We start from the raw sequence: 19,672 nt of genomic DNA, 5'->3' as shown, positions 1-19,672 counted from the left end.
CTCTGCTCTTCCTGGGCTCACCCATTCCCACAGTTTCTACCGCCATCTTGGGCATTTACATCTTCACCTTGGTTTCTTCATAAGTTAAACAGAGTTAATAATAAACCTACTACTACTTAAGATTGCTGTGAGCTAATATATGGAAAGTATAGAGAGCAGACTCTGGCACATCATACATGAGTTACTGTTATTTTTAAAAACTCCACATACTAATAACTCCCCAAACTTGACCTCTGGCTTCAACTGGTCTCCTCTGAGATCTAGAATAGCTTCAAATTTTTTCTGGGTATTTTAGCCTTGACGTCCCACATGACTTAATTTTTCCAATACAAAAAAAATTGTAACCCTTCTCTACTGAACCCACAAAAGCTGATTCTCCTGTATCCTCCATTCATCCATTCACTTATGCATCCTTTCACAGTTTATTGAGCACCTAAATACTTATCAGGCACCGTACTATTAATGAGGAATATAAAGGTGACTAAAACAGACCTGTTCTCTGCCTTGTGGATCTCATAGTTAAAGCCTATGTGTTGAATCAAGAGGAGTCACCATGCTAAAATAGATCAGAGGAGGGAAGTATTCTAGCTTAGGACACTCCAAGCATAAAAGCCCATTTGCAGGAAAAACCTTGAAATAGTGCAACAGTTGAAAGGAGACTGGAATGCCTGGAGCTTAGCCAGTAAGAAAAGTGTAGCACAGGAGGAAGCTGGAAAAGTAGGCAGGCCAAAGCGTAGAAGAAATTATAAGCCCTGATAAGTTCAGAGCGTATTCTAAGGGTAAGTGAAAGACACTGAAGGATTTTAGGTAGAGAAACAATCCAATCGTGTTTCCATTTTCAAAAGATCATCTGCCTGCTATGTGGAGATTTGCAAATGAGGATGAAGATTAGAAGCGGAAAAACGAAAAGTCAAGCATTCCTTTCTTTTGCCATCAAATTCACTGGGAGGAACCTAAGGGAAAGCTGGAGCTATCATAGACTAAATGGTACCCTATGTTGCCTCACTATGCCTTAAATAGTCAAGCTGAAAAGTTTCCTGATGTAATCAACCTTCTAAGTTCCCAGTTAAAAATGCAATTTTTGAAAGTCCTTATGCTTTAAAAAGACAGATTACAATGACACTGAAATGAGTTTAAAAGTATTTGCTATTTTTTCATTTTTATATGCACGCATTTTAAAACGTAAACATTTAAAACTTACTTTGCTGCAAATCTCTGAGCAAAACTGAAGCTCCAGAAAGATACACCATTTTTATCCCATGACTTCATATCCTTTGTCTTTTCCCTCAGAGATCTCATAGAGGGCAGGCTGAGAACTATGGCGTCTACGCTTGATGGTCGAACACAGAAAGTCCTAGAGTGAACTCCTTCTGCTTTGACAATTCACTCACTCTCCTTCCCAGACTTCGCCCCTCCGTAAGTCTTGCACTAAAGCTATTTCAGTGTTCTCCTAACATGGCCTTTTCCAGCAACCCTGCTCTTGTCATACTGTTTTCTTGGCCTAGGTCTCCCTTCCTCCCTCTTCTCTCCTGGCAAACTATCCTCTGAATCATTAAGATGTCTGAAACCCTGGGAAGTCTTCTCCCGACTTGGGTGCCTATGCATCTCCATATCGTATATGTTGATTAATCTGTTCACAGACTTGCCTTCCTTCTAGACTCTTTGAGAGCAAGGAGAGGGTCTTACTCATCTTTGTGTCATAGGCGTTTAACGCAGTGCCTAGTCGGTACTTGATCTCAGTAACTTTTCATTTAATGATACACGAAATGCTGTATTTGTCTGTCTTTTGTCTCTAACAACAGATCTTTTCTTAACGATGCAGATTATTTAAAATATCTACGAGTCACCTAAAGTCAGAAAGTTAGAGACTAATAAAGAACAATTAAATTGTTCTCCTAAGTTAGAGACTAATAAAGAACAATTAAATTGTTCTCCTAAGAGGCCAGGAATTGATTAAAGCCTCACTGTCTTGGTTTCTATACTGGGTTATCAAATGGCATTCATCTCTTTCTCCTAGAGGCATTTATTCAGAGGACAAAATTTCATTTTTCTTGAAAGCTGTAGACATAGTTCAGAAAAAAAAACATGGGGGGAAAAAGATAATTATCCTTCCTGTTCTATAAGTCAATAAACAGTAAATGATTTTGAATTCCAAAGCATACTGAGAGGAGGTTTGGGGATAAACTATTCTCAGTAGAAGAACATCATGGCAAGAACAAGAATTTATTAGCTTTTACTCTCAGCATGTCTAACATGACAGTTCTGATTTATGGTTGCTTTCAACTTACTTCATTATGGCATGGGATGAAAACTCTTCTATTTAATAACTCAATGCAGTGACTGCAGTCGTGCTCAGTACAATTTCTAAAAGGCCTCCTCGTTGTTACTTCAAATAATTTCTCAATTTCCCAGCTCTCAATAAATAATTCTATGTCTTCCATATTCGTAATGATTGTGCCATTTTGCATCCTTAGATCATCATCTGGATCTTCATTGCAAGTTCCTAAAAAGATGTATGACATTTAGAAGGAAAATTTTTTTCACTTAAACCAAATACAGGCAGCAGAAATAAATCATCTCAATAACTGACTTAAAATGAATAAATTATTTACTGAATCAGGCACCAAATTTATGTCCTTTGATTTTAACGTTGATTGATTTTTTTTTTAAATTATGTGTCTGATTCTTTGATAAAATAGTGTAGAACTGTCTTAACCAGATAAGAAAGAAATTATAATCCTAGAAGTCAAGATATGTTGAAAGATCATAGAAGAAGAAAGAGGAGATTGATTCTGTCCCTACACTCTTCCACTATTACCACTGTCTAATAATTTAAGAACTAGTTCTTAAATCTGACAGGATATTCCCCAGAATAGTAGACATTTTGTAATTGCCTCCTAAGCATCTATTCCCCCAGGAAAACCCTGCCTGAAAACATTAAATTTTTCTCTTCAGGAACCATCTCTGCCCCATTACCTAGAACATGACGCCACTCCAGCAGAGGGCCCTGGTAAGCATAAAGGTAAGCCTTACTCCCTTTCTTTAACAACTGTTACAGGTAATCCAGGCATAAACCAGTCAGCTTGTGGCAGTCACTTAGACACACAGATTTGTTCAACATTAGAACAACCATTGTTAAGCTCAGGATTTGACCTGGGGAATTCTGGGACATAGACAATCTCTCTTCCTTGCAATGACATGGCCGATTGATGGCTGTGATGCTGTGACCTGCTATAGCCTCTAGCTTCCTTCAGGGAAGCCAAACTGAGGACAGAGCTTACTTTTTATCTAGTGTAGTGAAAAGCCAAGGGAAGTACAGAGAAATGGGCCTAGGACCCTGATCATACCTTACCTGAATCCCACCCTACTTTAAGACATAATTTTTTCTTAATTCCCAAGGCTCCTAGCTATAAAAGATATGAGTTAAACGCTTTTCTCAAGTATCAAATCTTAATCCTCAAGCAGTTATAACAAGATCAATAAAGGTTTCTGCTGCCACAGTTGCCCCACACTTGTAAATATACAGGAGACTGAGTACAGTGCAAATAAATAAATAAATAAATAAATAAATAAAACTCAAGCTAAGTGAACTATACTGTAAAGCAGCTATGTTTAAAGTCTAAACTCTTCTGGGAAGAGGTATTGGTAGTACAAACATGTTTTCATTGCAACTCCAGCCACCACTCCTGCAGACTTCACAGTGCTATGTAGAACAAGCTGTCAATATAGACCTCCCATTCTGGTGTCCATGCTCAGTTTGGGTCACACTCTTGTCCACTACAACTCAATCAGCCAGCACCCTGATTTCCTTTTAACAAACCACCGCTCTCCCATTGTGGAGGTCAGGAAGTTTAGGGGGTGACCCTTGTTAGCAAAAAGGTGACCCTAGCCCCTTCTCTACAGTGACTAGTTAAGAATCCAGTTAGCAGACTGTCTCCATAAAAGCATGAGCTGACAGTAGAGGAAAAGAACCAAACAAACATGAAAGTCAAGCAGAAGTTATAGCACACAGAAGTGATAAATCAGAAGAGAAAATATGCATTCCCCAAATCCCTGAGTTATTACTCAATAATATCTATTGGGTTATTATGTATACCCAATACCATGTATATACAATAACTATTTCCACAATGATAACCTAAGTCACCACAGAAGTCTGTGCTGTGTTTAGCATGCTCTAAACAGGCAAGGAAATTGTAAACCATTTTAGCCAAACTTTCCACTAAATGCTTTACATTTTTGAAGAAGAAATTTGGGTATCTCGTATAATTTGTTGAGAGCAAGGACTTGGTCTATTTGTTCTGAGTTGTCAGCACCAAGCATAATGCCAGACACTCAGAAGCTGACCCATTAACTTTTACTCAATTAATATTTAGTGAGTTTAAAATAGATGTATTTGTACTAAGCTAATATTTATTGACTGTATTAAGCAATGTGTTAAGTGTTTTACGTTAACTTTCACATTCAATTGTAACAACAATTTTGAAGGTAGATTTTACTATTCCCATTTTAAAGATAAGGAAACTGATGTTCACTTAAACCTCGGTAAAGGGGATAGCTCTGGCAAACACCAGAGCCAGAATTGTTCTTTTAATTTTGTTATGTACCTAGAGATATTTCTAATTTGTTTCCTTTGGCTTATCACTATGTATCTATGTAACATATTGTGATAAGGAAGTGTAAGATGTGCCTTTACACTTAGGTTACACTTATGGAACCTAAGTGCAAAGGCACATCTAGGCTTTACACTTCATAAAAAAACTGGGACTAATATTCAGAACATTGTGCTCCCTGTATATAACTTTCAAGATGACTTAACTAAATTTTCTTTGATTTCAAACTTAAAAAAATAAGAAACAAAGTTATTTAAGTCTTTAATAATTCTATGCCTCATTTTTATCACTTATAAATGAACACTAGTGCCTACTTATTGAGGCTACTGTTAGAATTAAATGAGTTAAAGTATGTAAAATAATGCCTGACACTTCATTAATGCTTAATAAAGATGAGCTAGTAGGAATACAAACAGTATTGTAGAAACAGTGGTAAGCATATATTTCCATAAAATACCCAAGTTGAACTGTTATTGCTTGCTTCTAAGTCCATTTATGGAAAGACATTGCTTCCTTCAGTATTCACATGTGGAACTGAAAGTTAACATCACTTCTCCAACCCAAAAAATGGGGCAAGAGGGGTCAAGATGGTGTAATGTGAACAGAAAAAAAAAAAGAAGAAATAGAGATTTGAAAAGCAGTGCTCACCACAAAGTCCTTCTGTGTAGGATGACAAGTTAAATTGAGAGCCAAAATGAATGTCTACAATCCCTGTAAGATGAGCCCACTTTATGATCAGTCCAGCTGGAGTAGTAATCACATACATTGAACCAGAATCCTCTATGGACAGATCTTGATTTGAAAAAGGCAAAGGTACAGCAATAGAATCCACTTCTACCTAAAATTACATAATAGATTTACACCTATTAGAACAATGTTTATGTTTTAATATACACTCATAAAAATTAGGAAAATTCAGATTATTCCATTTCTTCTGATTTAACGTAAACTATTTTTAAATGCTTAACAATCTATTTCTCTGCTGCTGCCACAGTTTCTCACAACTCCTAAATTCTTTTATTGTTCTTTGGCTGTCTTGCTATAGTCAATATTTGTTCTAACCTCTTTGCCCTTTATTTTCTTCAAAACCTAACTTTCTTCTAAGTTATATATGCATTTTTATGTTTCCCCCAATATACGTTGATTATACCATTACCTCCTAATATAAATTAAAGATAATAAAGTTTTTTTCAGGATGTTTTCTTTAATCTAGGTCCTCTATTTGATCTTCTAAATCAGTGTTTGTTTAATTATAATGTTCATAATAACCATCTGTGAAGCTTGGTAAAGATTAAGATTACCAGAAATTCTACTTCCAAGGTTTGGATTGGATCCTAGATCTTATATTTTTAACACGATTTCTTGGTAATACTAATATAAGGAATCCAAGGATTTTTACTTTGAAAACAGTGCTTTAAATAACAATGATGACATGGAACCATGAGCTGTAACTAGCAGTAAATTTCTCAGAGTTTTATCTGACTAACCATCCAATTTCTCATCTTTATATCTTCCTCCTCTTGCCACCCTCAAGCTGAAACAGCCTTCTTTGCCTGGTTAATTTCTACTCATTCTTTAAGATTTATCTTAGGTGTCACCTCCTCCAAAAATATCCACTTGACCCTCCTATAAACTGCATTTTTCAATGACCTGTATCTCTGTTTCCATGATATCTTGGTCATCACTCTATCACTATAGCTCCTACTGCCTTTTAATTGGCAGATAATTACATTTATGCACCCCACACACAACTGCAAGTTACTTGAGATCAGGACCTGTGTCATTTTATCACACAAACTCACTAAATGATTTTTTAAGTTAACAAGCTTTCAACTGAACACATGACCAGCCATCAGTTCAGCTGAGGCCAAAAATAAGCTCTTCCAACCAAACGTTCACAACAACAGCATGGACCGGGTCTGAGTTTAATTTCCCACCCACTTCCTGTTAATATACCAACCTCATTAAAATCAAAGGTATATATAGAAATTCTTGTATCCAAAAAAGTAACACATTCACATATTTTAAGTTTGACTTAAAATTAAACTTTCTGATATCTTACTGCATTTTAGGCTTGCTTTAACACTGTTTCCAGTCTAGAATGTACGGCCTGTGCTAACAGAATTATTTCCAGAAAGCATATAACATCTCAGCCATTTTGAGCAAAATCTTCATAAATTAATTTTTTATGTTTTTGAGAGACCGTGTAGATCTGAGTGACGCATCCAGCTTATAACTCACTCCTATTTGGTAAATATAATTCCTTTGGATAAAGGTTTTTCCTGTAAAATCAAATGGCTCCTTTCCAACTTTTTAATGGTGCATTGCTCTTCTTCAGTTCATTTCAACAAATTTAAATATTCCTTCATCTTTTTAAGCTATCAATTAATGGTGTCAACATTTCAAAACTACTCTTTCCATCTGTTTTTCTCTCAGTAGTCTTCATTCGGGTGTTGTTGGCTGCCACCCTTTGCAACCTTATGATCCTCTCTTTCACATCATTTCCACTTTGTCTAATTTGAAACACTAAACATTAACTCTGACACTAAGAAGCTTGGCCACTCATATGATCCAAGAGAGCTTTAGCATGTTTAACATGGCTGTTTCAGTTAACCTCAAAAGGGGAGAAACATTTGCAACAGTTGGCATGTTATGGTAGGAGACATATAATAGTATGAAACACATTTTAAACTGTCCATGAAAAGAATGATTAGACATCATAGCAATGAAAGTCCACTGATATGTTTAATTTCCCCTCTTTTTGGAAATAACTGTGCTTATATAATTTCTCAATTTCATCCATTATGAGGATATGCTTTAACTTTGTGTTCCTACCTTTCTTGCTGCCCGATTGACAAGTACTTTATGTAGAGATGTGGTCAAATTTAACTTCTTAAAACAAAGTGCAGAGATTCTTCCAGAGGAAGCCTTAATTTGAAAGAAAATTGAAACTTTATGTAGTTAAACATAATTTTAGCAATAAACATAAGTAATTCACTAGACATTTTGCAGATACTCACTAGCTTTTTAAATGAGTTTCCGTTCTGAAAGAAAAAACATTTAAAAAAAATACATTACTTGACTTTTAAAAACATTATTTGGATTAATACTATATGCCTCTAAATATATTCACATGAAACACGTTTTGTTTTAAGTACCAGAAGATAAATCTCAGTGAGTTGTTGAGTCCTTTCTTACTCTGGGAATACCTAATGTTGCAACATACTTCTGCTACTAGATTTATGAAGAAATGACAAAAGCATAGATTAAGACTTACCTGATTCATGGAACATTTTTCAATATGAGCAACTATAACTTCTCCAGGAATTCTTACTAAGATATAAGAAGCCATACTGTACAATGCTGCATTATTTCCATCAAATGTAATAATGCTGAGTTCTGACAACATGGAACACCGACCTAAAAAGTGGTAGAGAGTAGATTTAGTCTACTAACTAATTATTTGTATTACAGTAATAACTGCTCCTTTAAAAACATCTTTTAAATTAGTCTCCTTATGTTTGACAAAAAGCAACTCTAAAAGGTACTGGGAATCAAAATCATAAATCAAATGAAGAAAGTTCAACAATAACTTTGTCTTGATGAGGTGATTGCTTCAAAAAAAATAATAATCTCCCCCGATTAAAAATTTATTGCCATGTAAGGAATGCAGACTTACACGGACATTCCCACTCAGGGCAGCAAATATCTCTGTTCACTTGAACAGGTCTTCCCCGGAAACCACAGTCAGGCATTTCTATGTCCTTTGGGCAATGAAGAGACCAGTTGTACAACTTCCATTCCATATCAAGGCATATATATTGGGTACAATTATAAACAGGATCAAATTGTTGAGGCTGTTAATAAAAAAGAAAATTAATGCATATTTTTCCATTTTCAACTAATGTTTTAATTTTTAAATTTCCCATTCACATTGCTTATAGTGTACATTTCCTAAATACAAAAGCTTTTGAAAGATGAACAATTAAAATTTCACTACAGCGTTTTGTTGAGGTATCCTCTCTGAAATATTCAGTATGAACTTCAACTTTACCTTAATATTGATTTGATTATCAGAATTGCCCAGATACCCAACTTCTGAGCAAACTGAAGTCTTGTCCTAAATTGTCTAGATTAGTGCTTTGCAAGCAGACTTATACAGTGGCAGTCAACCTTTCATATTATGTTGTATAAAGCTAGTATATGATTAAGACTTCTGTTGATGTCAGTTTAAAAAAAATTACAACTTAATATTATCCAAATATTCCATTAAAACTCAAATGTGATATCAGTTTGACAGCACCTGGATAGAATCATAAATTACTTTTTATATATAGCTCACAGACTTCTAGATAAATAAATAAAAAAATAAATAAGTGGTAGATTTTTTTACCAATTACATTCTATATAAATTATAGTAATAACTATAGCAATGATAAATAATATAACACTTATTATGCTCCAGACATTGTTCTAATTAGTCCATTTTATTCCCACAAAAACACCCTCTGAGGTAGGAGCTAATATTTTTCCCTATTTCACAGATAGAAAATCAGGTTTAAGGTCAAATTAACCTGCCCTGAGTTTCATAGCTGGTAAATAGTAGAGTCAGAACTTAAATTCAGGCATTGTTGCTCTGAAGACCAGTGCTCTTAACCACTACTCTATACTGCATCTCAGGGGATGGAGGAAGAAAAATTAACATCTATTTAGCACCTATTATATATCATGCACTAATAAAGTACCTTTTTTAATTAAATTCTCCCTAAATTTTGTGGGTCAGTTTCTATCATTCCAGTGTTATACATGATAAAAAACAAGAATAAGAGAGGGTAAATAGTTTTCTAAATAGTGAGACAATTAAAAGAGGACTTCTCCATTTAAAAGCCAAAAGTAGGCAAATAGTCAAGTTCAGTCTTGCAAAATTTTCTGTGTATAAGTTGTATCAACTCCCAGAAAATGAAAGGAGATAGAAGAAAACTAAAACGCCTAAACAACACCTAAACCATCTAAAGAATCTATACCTTCCACTCTACTGAAAGAATCTTTAACAAGGTCACCAATGAACTCCACATTGCTAAATTCAGCGATCAATTCTCAGACCTCATCTAGTTGACCTGTTAACATATTTAGTATAGCTTATTACTCCATCTTCCTTAATATTTTCTTTTCTTGGCTTCCAGATCACCTACAATCTCCTCCATTTTCTCCTAGTTCAGTGGTTAATATCCTTTGCATGTTTGTCATTGTTTCTCAATCTGTTGAAGTTGTAGTGGCCCTTCTCTCTTCCCTGTCTTCACTCAATCCCTTTGTGATCTCATCTAATCCCACAATTTTAAATACCCTTTATCCACTGAGAATTACAAAAATTTCATCCTAACTTGATCTCTACCCTAAACTCCACTTGTGTTCACCAGATCTGTGTACCCATAGCTTTTTGATGTCTAAGAGGAATCTTAATCTTTACGTGGCAAAACTGAACTCCTGACTATACCCACCCCAGACCTTCACTTCCCACAATTTCCCCATCCTGATTAATGCCAACTTTATCCTTCAGTTGTTCAAGGCAAAACTCTTAGAATCCTTAATGCCTCTTTTTCATTCGCACCTCACATCTAATTCTTCAGTAATTTCTGTTGCCTCTACCTTCAGAATAGATCCAGAACCCAGACATTTCTCACCATCTCCAATGCTATCACCTGGTCCAGATCACCATCAATCTCTTGCCTAAATTCCTGCAATAGCCTCCTAACTGGTTCTATTGTCTCTTTACACTCTCAACACAGCAGCTAAAGTGATCCTGAAACAGATCAGATGATATAATTCCTCTGCTCAGATATCTCCCTTTTCTCTTCCTGTGTCATTTAGAACATGAATAGACACAATAAGGAAATGACAAATAGCTGAAGAGATTACTCAGTCATACCTCACATTCCAAACCTGCCGTAGGTGTTAGCTTGTCAATCGCAGTGAAGTCTGATGGAGTAATCATTTCTGAAGGAAATGAAGAGGTCCCCTGCATTAGTGGAGTGGTATTGATCATATATAAAATTCATTTGTGATAGAGACCATGCTAAGAAATTTTATGTAGATTATTTCATTTAATTCTAACAAGAACCCTGTGAAGTAGATAGTAATATTATTGTCATTTTACAGATAAGGAGACTAAGGTTGTAGAGAGGTAAGCTGGTAAGTGTCAGAGGCAGAATTCAAACTTGGCAATTTTGATTCCAGAGCACTGGCTTTTAAGCACCATCCTAGAAACATCTTCACTGCCTTGTTGGTGTCAACACAATTGTTTGAACAGGTAGAAATATCAACAGTATCACTAAAGATTGCTCAGGAGTTACAAATTTTGTTGCATTTCTAAAATGAGTGGTGAGGTTGATTCATTTCCCTGGTGAATCTCTAAAATGTTTTCCTTGCAAGCAGAATAGTTGATGCTGTGGATCATTGGAGACCCCAGTTGGTGGGTGTGGCAAAGGAGTTATCCATGGAAAGGGAAAACACAACTGGTAAACACATTTGTAAGACTTCTTCCAAAGCTTTTTGTTAGTACTAACGGTATCTCTAAAATATTCAAAATCTGAAGGACTGTACAAGAGTGAAAATGAACGGCTGACATTTCGTCTATAGCCGTAACTGCAGTGTCCATCGTTGATACCATCGAAAAAGGACTACATTAGTTTCCTATAACTGCTGTAAACAAATTATTACGAATTTAGTGTTTTGAAACATCACCGAATTATTATCTTGTGGTTCTGGAAGTCCGAAGTCCTAAAATCAAGGTATCAGCAAGGGCTGTACTCCTTCTGGAGCCCCTACGGGAGAATCTGTTTCCTTGCCTTTTCCAACTATGGATTGCCTGAATACTTTGACTCATGGTCCCTTCTCCCATCTTCAAAGCCACAGAAAGCCATCTTCAAATCTCAATTTCTCTCTCTCTCTCTTTCTCTCCCTCCCTCCCTTTCTCCTTCCCTGCTGATTCTGACATCTGACATATGACACCTTCTCTGACTCTGACCCTCCTCCTTCTCTTTTATAAGGACCCTTATGATTACATTAGGCTCACATGGATAATCCAGGATAACTTCCCCATCTCAAAATTGTTCACTTTATCGCATCTGCAAAGTCCCTTTAGCATGTAAGGTCCCATATTTATAAATTCTGGGGCTTAAGACATGGACATCTTTGGAGGGCCATTATTCAGCCTACCACAATGACATCAGACAAAACTTTTATTTTTTTGTTAAATAAATTCCATAAATAACCTTAATTTTGTACTTATTTTATGGCTTCTAACTTACAAAATAAATGAAGTAGAATAAAAATTCCTATTGCTTGTTCCTATAAACAGTGTTCATGGTATATTAGATGTTGTATCTTCTAGAGAATATGATATTTTTACAGACTTAAATATCTTCATTTCCATCATCATAAATGTTTGAGCAAAGTAACTGGAGACAAAGTTCCAGCCCAGAGCAAGCACAGAGTCATGAAAAATTCTGATAACTGGGGGTCTGAGTGGTCTCAGCAATAAAGTAGTCCATTGTTTTCTAAAATCATCAATGGGTTATAAGCACTGTCTTGGGGTAGAATTATAATAATCAAGCTTGTCGTAATAACTATGGCTTTGTAGTAAGTTTAAATTGGAAAGTATGAGTCCTACAACTTTGTCCTTTTTCAAGATTATTTTGGCTATTCTAGGTTCCCTGCATTTCCATATGAATGTAGGGTCACTTTGTCAATTTCTGCAAAGAAGTAACTGGGATTTTGATAGGCATTGCATTAAATCTGTAAATAAAATTTGGGAGCATTGTCATTTTAGCAATATTAAGTCTCCCAGGAACATGAGATGGCTTTCCATTTATTTTGATCTTCCTAATCCCTTCAATAATATTTTGTAGTTTTCATTGTACAAGTCATATACTTCTTTTGCCAAATGTGTTCCTACATATTTTATGCTACTGTAAATAGAATTGCTTTCTTCATTTCATTTTTAGATTGTTCACTGCTAGTACATAAAAACACAATTGATTTTAGTCACTGGTCTTTTTTTTCTGTAAGCTTGTTGATGTATTACTATTTGCCCATTAATTAGTGCTAACAGGTTTTAGTGGATACTTTAGAATAATCTGTATACAGGATCATATCATCTACAAATAAAAATAATTTTACAGGGTAGTTTTCTTACTTTTGAGGGTCATGGAGTAAAATCTATCTCCCCAGTATAGTGACCACGGTACTTTAAATTGTTTTAGATGTTTAAAATATACAATGGCTATTGATTTGGGGGGATATAACAGAATGCAAAGTAGACAGCAGTACTTAGAGGAATTAACAGTGTATGTCCCAGATTTAGTACATGCAGTGTTATTCTAAACTTATTCACTCCATAGATTATACAACACAGGGAAAGTACCACCAGCCCCTCTCAAAATATGCTTTAAACTATACTAAATTCACTGATGCCTAAAATTTTACAGCAGTAGAGTAATTCCTCATCTCTACAGTGCTAATAACAAGACCTCTCTCTTTGCATGTATTTAATCGTTATGAGAAAGCTAAGTCCATACTCCAATGCCTGACACATAGTAAGTACTCATAAGAATAGGAGTAATGAGTTGGGGAGGAACCAAGATGGCAGAGTAGAAGGACGTGCTCTTACTCCCTCTTGCGAGAACACCAGAATCACAACTAGCTGCTGGACAATCATCAACAGGAAGACACTGGAACTCACCAAAAAAGATACCCCACATCCAAAGACAAAGGAGAAGCCACAATGAGACAGTAGGAGGGGTCCAAACACAGTAAAATCAAATCCCATAACTGGTGGGTGGGTGACTCACAGAGTGGGGAACACTTATACCACAGAAGTCCACCCACTGGAGTGAAGGTTCTGTGCCCCACGTCAGGCTTCCCAACCTGGGGGGTCCGGAAACGGGAGGAGGAATTCCTAGAGAATCAGACTTTGAAGCCTAGTGGGAACTGATTGCAGGACTTCGACAGGACTGGGGGAAACAGAGACTCCACTCCTGGAGGGCACACAAAAAGTAGTGTGCACATCGGGACCCAGGGGAAGGAGCAATGACCCTGGGATGACTGAACCACACCTACCTGCTAGTGTTGGAGGGTCTCCTGCAGAGGCAGGGGGTGGCTCTGTTTCACTGTGGGGACAAGGACACTGGCAGCAAAAGTTCTGGGAAGTACTCCTTGGCGTGAGTCCTCCCAGAGTCTGTCATTAGCCCCATCAAAGAGCCCAGATAGGTTCCAGTGTTGGGTTGCCTCAGGCCAAACAACCAACAGGGAGGGAACCCAGCCCCACCCATCAGCAGACAAGCGGATTAAAGTTTTACTGAGCTCTGCCCACCACAGCAACAGTCAGCTCTACCCACCACCAGTCCCTCCCATCAAGCCTCTTAGACAGCCTCATCCACAAGAGGGCAGATAGCAGAAGCAAGAAGAACTACAATCCTGAAGCCTGGCATGATATACAGTGGCATGATATACTCTACCCGGCAAGGATCTCATTCAGATTCGATGGAGAAATCAAAAGCTTTACAGACAAGCAAAAGCTAAGAGAATTCAGCACCACCTAACCAGCTCTACAACAAATGCTAAAGGAACTTCTCTAAGTGGGAAACACAAGAGAAGAAAAGGACCTACAAAAACAAACCCAAAACAATTAAGAAAATGGTATTAGGAACATACATATTGATAATTACCTTAAACGTGAATGGATTAAATGCTCCAACTAAAAGACACAGTCTTGCTGAATGGATACAAAAACAAGACCCATATATATATGCTGTCTACAAGAGACCCACTTCAGACCTAGGGACACATACAGACTGAAAGTGAGGGGATGGAAAAAGATATTCCATGCAAATGGAAATCAAAAGAAAGCTGGAGTAGTTATACTCATATCAGATAAAATAGACTTTAAAATAAAGAATGTTACAAGAGACAAGGAAGGACACTACATAATGATCAAGGGATCAATCCAAGAAGAAGATATAACAATTATAAACATATATGCACCCAACATAGGAGCACCTCAATACATAAGGCAACTGCTAAGATCTATAAAAGAGGAAATCGACAGTAACACAATACTAGTGGGGGAATTTAACACCTCACTTACACCAATGGACAGATCATCCAGACAGAAAATTAACATAAGAAACACAAGCTTTAAATGACACAATAGATCAGGTAGATTTAATTCATATTTATAGGACATTCCATCCAAAAACAGCAAATTACACTTTCTTCTCAAGTGTGCATGGAACATCCTCCAGGATAGATCACATCTTGGATCACAAATCAAGCCTCAGTAAATTTAAGAAAATTGAAATCATATCAAGCATCTTTTCTGACCACAACGCTACGAGATTAGAAATGAATTACAGGGAAAAAACAAAAACACATGGAGGCTAAACAATACGTTACTAAATAACCAAGAGATCAGTGAAGAAATCAAAGGGGAAATCAAAAAATACCTAGAGACAAATGACAATGAAAACACGACGATCCAAGACCTATGGGATGCAGCAAAAGCAGTTCTAAGAGGGAAGCTTATAGCTATAAAAGCCTACCTCAAGAAACAAGAAAAATCTCAAGTAAACAATCTAACCTTACACCTAAAGGAACTAGAGAAAGAAGAACAAAAAATCCCCCAAAGTTAGCAGAAGGAAAGAAATCATAAAGATCAGAGCAGAAATAAATGAAATAGAAACAAAGAAAACAATAGCAATGATCAATAAAACTAAAAGCTGGTTCTTTGAGAAGGTAAACAAAATTGATAAACCGTTAGCCAGACTCATCAGGAAAAAGAGGGAGAGGACTCAAATCAATAAAATTAGAAACGAAAAAGGAGAAGTTACAACAGACACCGCAGAAATACAAAGCATCCTAAGAGACTACTACAAGCAACTCTATGCCAATAAAATGGACAACCTGGAAGAAATAGACAAATCCTTAGAAAGGTATAAGCTTCGCAGACTGAATCAGGAAGAAATAGAAACTATGAAAAGCCCAATCACAAGTAATGAAACTGAAGCTGTGATTAAAAATCTTCCAACAAACAAAAGTACAGGACCAGATGGCTTCACAGGTGAATTCTATCAAACATTTAGAGAAGAGCTAACACCCATCCTTCTCAAACTCTTCCAAAAAATTGCAGAGGAAGGAACACCCCCAAACTCATTCAATGAGGCCACCATCACCCTGATACCAAAACCAGAAAAAGATACTACAAAAAAAGAAAATTACAGACCAATATCACTGATTAATATAGATGCAAAAATCCTCAACAAAATACTAGCAAACAGAATCCAACAACACATTAAAAGGATCATACACCACGATCAAGTGGGATTTATCCCAGGGATGCAAGGATTCTTCAATATACAAAAATCAATCAATGCGATGCACTGTTTTAACAAATTGAAGAATAAAAACCATAGGATCGGGCTTCCCTGGTGGCGCAGTGGTTGACAGTCCACCTGCCGTTGCAGGGGACATGGGTTTGTGCCCCGATCTGGGAAGATTCCACATGCTGCGGAGCGGCTAGGCCCGTGAGCCATGGCTGCTGAGCCTGTGCGTCCGGAGCCTGTGCTCCGCAACGGGAGAGGCCACAACAGTGAGAGGCCCGCGTACTGCAAAATAAAAAACCATATGATCATCTCAATAGATGCAGAAAAAGCTTTTGACAAAATTCAACACCCATTTATGATAAAAACTCTCCAGAAAGTGGGCATAGAGGGAACCTACCTCAACATAAAAAAGGCCATTTACAACAAACCCACAGCAAACATCATTCTCAATGTTGAAAACCTGAAAGTATTTCCTCTAAGATCAGGAACGAGACAAGGATGTCCACTCTCACCACTATTATTCAACATAGTTTTGGAAGTCCTAGCCACGGCAATCAATCAGAGACAAAAAGAAATAAAAGGAATCCAAATTGGAAAAGAAGAAGTAAAACTGTCACTGTCTGCAGATGACATGATACTATACGTAGAGAATCCTAAAGATGCCACCAGAAAACTACTAGAGCTAATCAATGCATTTGGTAAAGTTGCAGGATACAAAATTAATGCACAGAAATCTCTTGCATTCCTATACACTAATGATGAAAAATGTGAAAGAGAAATTATGGAAACACTCCCATTTACCATTGCAACAAAAAGAATAAAATACCTAGGAATAAACCTACCTAGGGAGACAAAAGACCTGTATGCAGAAAACTATAAGACACTGATGAAAGATATTAAAGACGATACCAACAGATGGAGAGATATACCATGTTCTTGGATTGGAAGAATCAATATTGTGAAAATGACTATACTACCCAAAGCAATCTACAGATTCAATGCAATCCCTAGCAAATTACCAATGGCATTTTTTACAGAACTAGAACAAATCATCTTAAAAGACACAAAAGACCCCGAATAGCCAAAGCAATCTTGAGGGAAAAAAACGGAGCTGGAGGAATCAGACTCCCTGACTTCAGACTCTACTACAAAGCTACAGTAATCAAGACAATATGGTACTGGCACAAAAACAGAAACATAGATCAATGGAACAAGATAGAAATCCCAGAGATAAACCCACACACCTACTAAGACAAAGGAGGCAAGGATATACAATGGAGAAAAGACAGTCTCTTCAATAAGTGGTGCTGGGAAAACTGGACAGCTACATGTAAAAGAATGACATTAGAGTGGCTTCCCTGGTGGTGCAGTGGTTAAGAATCTGCCTGCTGGTGCAGGAGACACAGGTTTGAGCCCTGGTCTGGGAAGATCCCACATGCCGTGGAGCAGCTGGGCCCATGTGCCGTGACTGCTGAGCCCATGTGCCACAACTACTGAAGCCCATGAGCCTGGAGCCCGTGATCTGCAACAAGAGAAGCCACCACAATAAGCATGCGCACCGCAACTAAGAGTAGCCCACACTCTCCACAACTAGAGAAGGCCCGCGCACACCAACGAAGACCCAACGCAGCCAAAAATAAATTAAATAAATAATTTTTTTTTTTTTAAAAAAGGAATGAAGTTAGAACATTCCCTAACACCATACACAGAAATAAACTCAAAATGGATTCGAGACCTAAATGTAAGACCAGACACTATAAAACACTTAGAGGAAAACAAAGGAAGAACACTCTTTGACATAAACCACAGCAAGATCTTTTTTGATCCACCTCCTAGAGTAATGGAAATAAAAACAAAAATAAACAAATGGGACCTAATGAAACTTAAAAGCTTTTGCACAGCAAAGGAAACCATAAACAAGATGAAAAGACAACCCTCAGAATGGGAGAAAATACTTGCAACGAATCAATGGACAAAGAAGTAATCTCCAAAATATATAAACAGCTCATGCAGCTCAATATTAAAGAAACAAACAACCCAATCAAAAAATGGGCAGAAGATCTAAATAGACATTTCTCCAAAGAAGACATACAGACGGCCAAGAAGCACATGAAAAGCTGCTCAACACCACTAATTATTAGAGAAATTCAAATCAAAACTACAATGAGGTATCACCTCACACCATTTAGAATGGGCATCATCAGAAAATCTACAAACAGCAAATGCCGGAGAGGGTGTGGAGAAAAGGGAACCCTCTTGCACTGTTGGTGGGAATGTAAACTGATACAGCCACTATGGAGAACAGTATGGAGGTTCCTGAAAAAACTAAAAATAGAATTACCATATGATCCAGCATTCCCAATACTGGGCATATACCCAGCGAAAACCATAATTCAAAAAGACACATGCAGGGCTTCCCTGGTGGCGCAGTGGTTGAGAGTCCGCCCGCCGATGCAGGGGACATAGGTTCATGCCCTGGTCCCGGAAGATCCCACATGCCGTGGAGTGGCTGGGCCTGTGAGCCATGGGCGCTGAACCTGTGCGTCAGGAGCCTGTGCTCCGCAATGGGAGAAGCCACAACAGTGAGAGGCCCGAAAAAAAAAAAAAAAAAAAGATTGATGACTAATAAGAACCTGCTGTATAAAAAAACAAACAAACAAAAAGAAAAACAACTAATACTAAACTTTCTTTGGGTTATTTGTATGAAAATATGTTAATATAAATGTTTTCAGGCAATACATGAAATTTCTAAAAATCTTGTATGTTCTGGTATAATGTTATAGGTCATAATTCTAGTTATTATTTTAAAATGTATATCTCAGAAATAACTAAATTTCCCTGTCAATTGCATTATTATGAACTTTCATCAAATCTTCAACCATGGTCATTTTTTAAGTCTTTTGTCATTTACAGACAGTTCTGGGTGTACTCTGATGCTTTTGCAAAAATGTTCCTATAAAAGGGTTTCATCTTCAAGGAATTCATGGAAAAGACTCTGACAAGTACAGTTTTCTGGTAACTGACTATACTGCTGAACTGAATGAGTAAGCATTTTCAGAACTCTAATGGAAAACTGATGAATTCATAAAAGTGCTAACAAAAGATCAAGATGAAAAAAAATTTACATGGGACTGAGTGAACTGGTGAGGATGATTATAATCTTTGTGACTTTCTGTTTGAATAAAAAAAAAAAAAATCCCACAAGGACTCAGAGACAAAAACTATACAAATCAATTTTCACTGCAAAGTAAAGGAGCTGTTACAGTGGAGGATTACTGGACTGAATGTCAATATTATGACATAGTATGAGCGTGTTTCACGTTTGGTAATTGCAATCATTGTTGCTTTTGTTGTGGTCATGCATTTACAATGCTTGGTGTCAGTTTATTTATCTCTTGTAAAAATAAAATACAGTGTGTGTGTGTGTGGAAAAAATAAAAATAAAATAAAAAATAAATATCATAATTTAAAAAAAAAGAATAGTCGTAAAAGCGATGATTGTAGTGAGAATATTATTTGGAAGATGTCACAGGACTTATTAAAATCCTCCAGTGATTCGCCATGGCCTTCAGAAAAAATCACAAACCCAACAACTTTCCTCATGGGCCGTTTGTGATCTAGCCTCTAAACATCTCTTCCAGACCATCTCTTGGCACAATTCCCCCACACCACACTCTCAAG

General features: G+C 36.9%; 1 protein-coding gene across 1 annotated transcript in view; it reads right to left on the bottom strand.

Moving 5' to 3' along the window:
- OTOGL (otogelin like) overlaps nt 1-19,672 on the bottom strand; it is a 159,594-nt gene that overhangs the window by 32,037 nt on the left and 107,885 nt on the right. Inside the window, 8 exon segments of the mRNA XM_007457657.1 lie at nt 2,289-2,503; nt 5,262-5,451; nt 7,449-7,541; nt 7,634-7,657; nt 7,891-8,033; nt 8,293-8,470; nt 10,540-10,607; nt 19,659-19,664. Of these exon segments, the coding sequence (XP_007457719.1) occupies nt 2,289-2,503; nt 5,262-5,451; nt 7,449-7,541; nt 7,634-7,657; nt 7,891-8,033; nt 8,293-8,470; nt 10,540-10,607; nt 19,659-19,664 (917 nt within the window).

Source organism: Lipotes vexillifer, unplaced genomic scaffold (genome assembly GCF_000442215.2).
Source record: "Lipotes vexillifer unplaced genomic scaffold, Lipotes_vexillifer_v1.1 scaffold117, whole genome shotgun sequence".
NCBI lineage: Eukaryota > Metazoa > Chordata > Mammalia > Artiodactyla > Lipotidae > Lipotes > Lipotes vexillifer.
Note: the sequence above shows the minus strand (reverse complement) of the source record. Positions and strands in the feature narration are given on the sequence as shown.